At 45.5% G+C, this 8392-nt stretch overlaps 1 protein-coding gene across 2 annotated transcripts in view; it reads left to right on the top strand.

Annotated features, from left to right (window-relative positions):
- The first annotated feature begins 1202 nt into the window (after positions 1–1202).
- Positions 1203–8392, top strand: part of tshz3b (teashirt zinc finger homeobox 3b) — a 49598-nt gene continuing 42408 nt past the window's right edge. The window contains exons 1-2 of one of the 2 annotated variants that reach the window (XM_017700700.2): positions 1203–1381; positions 1749–2233. In XM_017700700.2, the coding sequence (XP_017556189.1) occupies positions 2194–2233 (40 nt within the window). In that variant the 5' untranslated portion in view covers positions 1203–1381; positions 1749–2193. The remainder of the gene's footprint in view (positions 1382–1748; positions 2234–8392) is intronic. The other variant, XM_017700701.2, reaches the window with a different exon arrangement.

Here is an 8392-nt window from a genome sequence, read left to right as displayed (position 1 = left end):
AGAACACACGCACAGTCACCTCATCTCCCTTTTACTACACTTTCATTTCTCTCTGAGTAAAAAAGCAGCCTCTCCACCTCCATTAACTCTTAATCATCCCGCACGCGCTCAGAAACGCGAGTCTGAGCGACTCCGTGCGGAGAGACTGCAGCGTGTGTGTGTGTGTGTGTGTGTGTGTGTGTGTGTGTGTGTGTGTGTGTGTGAGCGCGCGCGCGCGTGTGACACTGATGGATGCGCCATTGGTTAGACGGACACATGCTTGGGCGGATCTAACGGCATGCAGCGAGACTCCGGGTAAAAACACACACGCGCGCGCGCTCACGCACACTCACACACAGCCGGTGCACGAGCTGCTTTCACGAGCTCGGCGCCTGCACGCGACGTACGGACGGACGGGACGGACACTCAGCGCTTACCTGCTGCCTCCTTTTACTGCCTCTGTTTGCCCCTTCCACGCGGGGTGGAAAAGCTCCACGCGCGCCCTCCGCTCTCAGCTCCACCTGCACGAGAGGGAAAAACAGCACGGAGAGCAGGACTCGAACGCACGAGAACATTTGACAACTCACCACCGCGTGCTCGCAAGCGAGAAAACTGCGCGCGCTTGCGTGTGTGCGCGTGTGTGATTGCGTGTGTGTGTGTGTGTGTGTGTGTGAGTGTGTGTGTGTGTGTGTGTGTGTGTTCCGGAGCAGCCAAAAAGAGGAGCTGGAGAAACACACGGGCAACTTCTGCACAGCTGGACTCCAACTTCATCAGACACGAGCGACATAACACGGAACATATTAATAACACTAACGATCAATCTTAATAATCTGCTCTGGTCCTAATCTTGAAATCGTCCTGATGGACCTATTTTGTAGAATTGTGATTTGATCTTATCGTTACTAAAACGAGAAAAGAAGAAAGAAAAACATATTTATTTTTGGCGACAAACGACAAGAAGAAAAGAAAAAAGCGTTGTATGTGAAGAGGACACGCGCGCGCGCAAACACACAAAAGAAGGAGTTAAAGTGCCATTAGTGGAGCAGCAGCTTCTTTCTCCTCCTCCTCCTCCTCCTCCTACGGCGAGGCGGCTCCAATCGAGCGCCGATCGCATCGATCCGCAGCGCTCTCGGTCGGATTTGGACAAAAAAAAAACCTCACTCTCTCCATCCCTCCTTCAGCCCCGTGTCTTTTCACCCCATCTCTTCATTCATAACAAAACAGATGGACGTCTGATCTGATCCGAAAGCGCGAGGAGTTTCATTTTGGGGATTTTCCAAACCTAACACCGCATTCTGTCCTCCTTCTGCTCTCTTTTTCTTTAAAAACTGATTTTCTTCATAAATCGTGTTTACTGGGACTGGATAGACCTCATGGATACCGGCGCGAGCCAAACGCCTCAGTAAGTACCCGCGTTGCTCACATTCACACCTTCGAGCACAATTCGAATTCTTTTTTGTGATTGCGCGTGCATGTGTGCGCGCGTGTGTGTAGTGTGCGTGCACTGCTTGTCATATATTTAAACGTCAGTCATCAGTGTGTGCTCACGAATTGGGAGTTTACTACTAGCGCGCGAATGTGTGTGTATGTGTGTGAGAGCGAGAGAGAGAGAGAGAGAGAGAGAGAGAGAGAGAGAGAGAGAGAGAGACATATAGACAGAGGAGCTCAGCCAAAGCTTCAGGAGCGTAAGGAGTTAATGTGACAGTGCTTGATGTTTTGCCCCCTGTTTGCCGACTTTGAGTGACGCGATCGTTTCGTTTTCCTTTAAGCTTGCCTGTTGCAGCTTCCAGCACCGAGTGAGACTCGCATTGAAGGCAGAAGCGTTTTGCTCTTTCCCTTTTTTCCCCCACTCTCTCTCTCTCTTTCTTTTTTTTGTTGGTCCCCCCTTCTTTCTCTCCTTCGCTCCCACTGTTCTACTGTTCTACTCTCCCGGCGAGAAGAAGAAGGGGAGAAGAAAAAAAAAAAAACAAGAAGAAGAAGAGAGGGGAGAGAAAAGCTTCACATCATCTTACCCCAGCCGGGGTGGTCTCTCTTTCTGGGGGGATTTTTTTTTGGCGAATTATTTTTTTGACATAAACTGCCCATCCATGCCAGCGTTGTGAAAGCAAGCGAGCAAGCCCCCGGCTGTCGAAGCGTAGCGGAGCTGCTGGCCGTGTCGTGGCCGAGCACACACTCTACACACGCGGGGAGAGAAGCGGGCAGCGGCGGGGCAGCATGCCGAGGAGGAAGCAGCAAGCGCCCAGGCGCTCCGCAGGTACCGTACCGCTTTTTTCTCCTCCTTCTCATAACACCCATTTCTCCTCTTCCTTTCCCTCCTCGCTCTCTCCGTGCGTGCGCGCTGTCTGTGTGTCTGGTTTTCGCTCTCGTAGCGTTTGGGGGCTTCTACTGCTGCTGCAGTATGTGTGCTAGTGTAGCTTCAGAGCTACTCTGTCGACTCGGCTGCTTTTGGCGAACAGCGAGAAACGTGTGTGGTGTGTGTGTGTGTGTGTGTATATGTATGTATGTGTGTGTGTGTGTGTGTGTGTGCGATCTGAGACTGTATGATATGGGCATTTTGGAAGTTTTTTTCCAAAAATATTTGGGCTTCGCTTTAAAAGGCTTGTCTTTTTCATTCATTTATTTATTATAGTGATATGCAGTTATCAAATGCAGGTACGTTAATTAATAAGCAAGTGTTTTGCCGGTTATATTTATAGGTTAGTATTTTTTTTATCGTCCTCACTTTTGCTCTTCAAACTTTATAGACACTGTAAGTCCAGGCTTGTGATGCTTGTGATTTCCTCAGCTTTATAGAAGAATGAGGGACACAGTTTGGTCAGAAGAGGCTCTTTGCTCTGCTCAGCTAGCTCATCCGATTTAGCCGAGTCAACTTCAGCTTTGATTGTTCTCCCTCTCTTTCTCTCTTTTCTACTCCTCCTTCAAACTCCCCTTTTCCTCGCTGGGCGCAGATATTGACTCCATGAATTAGAGATCTATAAAGAAGAGCAGGAAAAAAAAGGGCTTTGGTGTCAGCTGACTGTCATGACTCCCTTTGATGCTCCTATTCGCTGTTTTTTGGGGGCTTTGTGTGCGCAAACATTTTGATCACAAAACGTCTTTCGCCTAGTTTTTTTTTCTCTCCTTCTTCTTTTTTCTCTCTCTTTTTTTCTTACTCCAGCCGTTTGTGGGAAAAGCCTTAAAGATGATTTCGCAGCCAGGGGAAGTACGTGGACTGGAAAAGAGGGTTTAATGGACAATTGCCATCTTTGATTTGACGGCTGATTGATCGCCTGTCATCCGCCCTTTGCCTTTGATCTATTCATTCCCGATAAACATCAATAACTCCATCCCCATGGTAACGCCAATCCCCGTGACGTCACGTCTGTCTCTGACAGCTGCCCATTAAAAAAAAAAATCTTTTTAAGTGTAGCCCTTTCAGTACTTTCCTCACATTGCCAGCCCACACTCACCGCCAACAGATCCAGCACAGTGGGCCAAACAGGGCTGTTTCCACTGAGAGCACTCACGTGTATTTACAACTAGATAGAGACACTTAGTGTTCTTTTGCAGGACAAAATTTGATGTCCTGAAAACCGAGGTGATAGTGTACAGCAGTGTGTAGTAACATTTTTGGTAGCTGAATGTATTGAGGTCTTACAAAAAGGCCTTGTTTTGAGAAATGATCACCTTTTTTGTTACACCCGATACGATCTGAAGTAAATGCAGTACTATTTCAGGCCGTGCAGGTTAGAAGAATCCCCACAACAGTGCCGTGTTTGAGTAGACCCTTCAGTTCAGTAAGATGTCCAGGATAATACGAGTAGTTATTGAAATTTCTCATATATACACAGAAGGAAAGTGCCAACGGTGAACTTTTTGCAAGCCGCATGAATGTAAATACAGTAGCTTCACCAGAAGCCAAATGTGCGAATACACGCCAGCCATCAATAGAGCGTACTGTAAATGGGTACATTCTGGAAGCACGTATAAAAACACATTAATGCCGCCGTAGACACACGGACACGCACACACACACGCGGCTGGTATGAAAAATGTTACTAATAGCCTAATCTGGAGACGGAAGAATGGTTTGCTCCATCAGTCGGACCCGTCAAAGCGACTTTGTTTCATATTTGATTTAATTGTCTCCCCCTTGACAGCCACATTCATCAATGGCTCTAATGGTCAATCAGAAGTTGGCAGAGTGAGTGCTCTCATTTTGCCCCCCTCTCTCCCCCCAACCTTCTCCTTCTCAAACCCCCACCCTCATACGTTAGGCCTGAGTTTTACTTTATCAAAATGCTTTTGCCTAATGGACACGCAGAAGAGGTAGAGGGAGGAAGGGAGGGAGGGGAACGAGGGATGACTGAAAGGCTTCTCATTTCAGAGGGGTGAGAGAAAAAAGGATTCAGGCATTTATGCCTTTGATGAGCGGATGAAGACAAATACGAGCGCAGTCTGAGAGGCTTTTTTTTTCTTTCTTGCTCCAGACGAGGCAACTTCCTGTGATTTTTTTTCCACTACCCCCCAACCCCATGCCCCTCCTCTGTCTCTCTCTCTCTCTCTCTCTCTCTCTCTCTCTCTCCCTCCATCCCTCCCTCCATCCCTCCCTCCCAGCAGCCCTCACAGCTGCAAGTTATAAGGTTGACGACTGCGCCGTGGCATACAAAGAGTGATGACAAATTGATTGCGCCGTCGTGATGGAAAGAGCAAAGGAAAGATGGCAGATGATGGGCCTTGATTAGGAACTTTGGGAAAATCCAGTCCCCTGCAACCTTGAGCTTTGCATGAGAACATTTCGCCCTCCCTCGCTTTTCTCTCGCTCTCCCTCTTTCCCTCTCTCTCCTTATCCCCCCTTTAAGTCTAGAAGGCCCGCTCAGCCGTAGAAAAAGAAAAGTTGTTTTGCCAGCTTCATTAGTGTTCACCTAATTAGCTGTAAAGCTGATGGATTCCTGACAGGCCTAATGATTGGAGATGACAAGCTCCGCACACTGTCATCCAGCCCAATTAGGTTTGCAGCTAGTTTGATGTAATCAAGTTGATATTACACAGTCCTCCATGCCTTTAGTCCGCGCACTAACTCAATTTGCTGCTGCAGGTGACAAATGGGCCTGGGTACCTGCGTAATCATGTTGGCTACTAGAATAGGCCACATTGAATGGTCAGGAGAACAACAACTGGACTGAAAAGAAAATATCTACACATCCTGAAAAAAGACTCAAACTTTAGCGCTGCATATGTCTATTGGTTGTATAGTTTTCTTGCTCTATGACACTCTCTCTCTCTATCTATCGCCCCCTTTTTCTCCTCTAACTCTCACACACTGCTCTCTCTGTCTAGCCAGAGTGATTTTTTTTCCCCTCCTCCCTTTTTTTTCCTCCCACAATGCTCTCCTCCATTCAGGAGCAGACAATGGCGTGTACACCGTGTTTTTTTGTTTGCAGGCTTCAAAGCTTCGCCAGACCAAACATATCAATTGTTTTGGGGAGCCTGAGAGAACATCAAACATCAAACTTTTCTTTCTCCCTCTCTTGTCCATCTCTGTTCTCGTTACTTAAGATAGCCAATACAGCCTGGAGGTGGTGGGAACTACACCAAACGGGCCCTCATAACATCAGCTCCGGGCTCCAGGCTGAACTTGTGGGCTCACATCTCTACCTGGTGGAGCTATCAGTCGATCTGTACCTTACACGCATCAGCGCAGAGTCGGGATGATGGTAGAAGACGGATTGTGTTGACGCTGGTCATTATGACACCCCTTATAATATATTCAAAGTTGGTTTATCTTGAGCGTGTAGCTTCAGCATTGTGCTTAAAGCGGCTAAATATGACTCATAAAAATATCTGGGTTTCGTGACGGATGCAGTCGTATCCGAGGCAAGATGGATTGGAGAGAGGGAAAGGAGCTGATTTCTGTGATTTTAGAGGCTGCTTGATTGATTGCGGATGAGGGGGAATGATTAATCAAACTCAATGTGGGTTCTGAGGAGGGAGGGAAGCGCTCACCTTGGATGTGGAGTTGGGCTGTAAACGCACACATGCAATATATATGGCATACTGTTGTATGCATACTGTTCTCATTACATATGCATGCATCTGTGCACACCACAACATATCCAGCAATGCTGATGTAGAGGCTTATAAGCCTGCATGGCACGTATCACAGGTCGGCATTAGTACTAATAGTACTACTTTTTTTTCTTTATTTGTTTATGGTGATGAGTATGTGTAGGTATGTGCCAAGTTTCTTTAGTACATGCATTTTATTTTTATATTTTTGTCCAATTTACTGAATGTTTATTCTTTTACATTTTAAGGAGAGAAACTGTCCCGGTCATATTTCCAAAACAGCACTGGGAAGATGCAGTACAAGGCTTTTTTTTTTTCCTACTGCAATTTAATTACTCCAAGTATAATGAAACATGCTGTCTTAATTATGCTAATTATCCTTATTAAAACCAAGTCATGATAATCATATGCATTATTAAGGAAAAGAAAATTATATCATAAACACTAGTCTCTAGAATTACCTTCACCAATGAAAAAGGACTCTTTTATCCTCTCTCTTTTCCCCATCGATTTTCATTGGGATTTTTTTTTTGACATTTTGCTTTTGTTTATTCAAAAATTTAAATGAGAATGATAATGTATGATTCCGCACACGAGACAATTCTGTCAAGGACCGGTATAAAGAGGAAGTCAAAGTTATGATCAATAGCACAGAGTGTAGACATACAGCAGAGTGATTATTTTCATTATTATGTTCAAGGTCAGTGTCTTATGAGTAGAGCTGCATATTTCCATGCTTATTCATGTGGCTTATTTGCTTAGGAGATCAAGCAACAGGACGCTGAATTAGTTGTCTCGCACATATTATTCATATTCTTTGATAACACAAGCGCAGTGCTGCTTTGGTCCAGGATTTCTGCTGGATTTTGTGCTTTCTGCGGTGGACAGAGGGCTGCATCAGGGTGTCCCTGCACTTGTGTATGTGCGAGTGTGGATTATAGGGCTTGAGTCCTCACCCTGCTCTCTCACATTGCTCTGGCCCAAACGCTGCGCTCCCAGGCAGCCAACTGACACTATGATTAGTTATGGCCGTCCTGTGCCTTTTACACCGCAAGAAGCAAGCAACAATGAGAGGGGTTAAGAGCAGAGAGAGAAAGAGAGCAAGAGAAGGACGAAAGAAAGGGAAAAAAGAACAGAGAAAGAAAGAAATAAGGGAAGGAATGGAGAGGGGGTTGTAACAGTCAGCCAGAGGGGACGAGAGATATAGAGATAGAGAAAGAAAGAGAGGTAGAGAGAGAGAGAGAGAGAGAGAGAGAGCAGGCAAAGTTCTCCTCCCCGTGGATCCACACCAGGGTTGATGGTTGATAAACAGAATTTTTTTCCAGAATCTTCCGTCATGGCTCCCATTAGCTTGACAGCTGTCAATTAGGACCGCCTTGGTCTCGCGGGCTGCAGTTTATTGCAGGCGGTTGATGCTGTCATTTCCCTCACAGTTTCGCCTTGAGCGTTATCACGAGCACTGAAACAGTCAATAGCTGATGCATCAGCAGTTATTTCTTAAATTGGCTCACAAGGCTGCATCCTTCCCTCATTTTTCCCCCTTTCCTCCCTCCCTCATTCTCTCTCCCTCTCCCTCTAACCCCCCCCCCCCCCCCCCCCCCCCGCCCCCCCATCCTCTGTTCTCTAAAGATTGTTTTGTGAAGAGATGACGATGAATTGCGACTGCAGCAGGGTTAGTGAGAGTGCAGGGAGGGCAACGCCATGTGACGTGGGAGTATGTCACACATACACACACACAAACACACACATGCATGAAAATAAATGCTTCTGCATTCACCTTTGTTAATATAGGCCTATCTGAATACCAGCAATATAATCTGTGATATTCAAGGTTATTGAAAAGCACACAAAAAAGGCATGTTTGGAAATTTCATGCCGGTTGAAATAGAAAGAGCATTTCTCATAAGCTTAGCATATTGACTGTAGGGTGTTTTGCATGCCGGTTTAGGGCTGATGATGTGTCCTCTTTGATTTTGTGTCTGGTTTAGTCTGAATCCATTTATCTTGTTAAGAACAAAAATAGGGAGGGGAAAAAAAGCAAAGGAAATCACCGCATGGCCATCTTTGCAATTTTGTTTTGGTTTTTGGCTTGTTTGATGTTCTTTGTCTTGTAGAAACAATGAAAAGAGAGGAGAAAAAAATCATTTTGCTAAAGATATGTTTCATGAATCACACCTCAAAGAGAATTCCTAAAAATAATTTGCCAAACAATAAAAGAACACTGTCAGTTAAACTGTTAGGACAAACACACCTTGGTTTGGCTTTTAACAAATTCATTCATTTATTTCTTTTTTTTAAGTGATGACTTAGATATTATGAACGCATCATTCACTGTTACTATGCATCAGTGTAGTGCTTTGTACTC

Source organism: Pygocentrus nattereri, chromosome 25 (assembly GCF_015220715.1).
Source record: "Pygocentrus nattereri isolate fPygNat1 chromosome 25, fPygNat1.pri, whole genome shotgun sequence".
Lineage (NCBI taxonomy): Eukaryota > Metazoa > Chordata > Actinopteri > Characiformes > Serrasalmidae > Pygocentrus > Pygocentrus nattereri.
The sequence above is the reverse complement of the archived record's forward strand: the minus strand, read 5'-3'. Positions and strand labels throughout refer to the sequence as shown.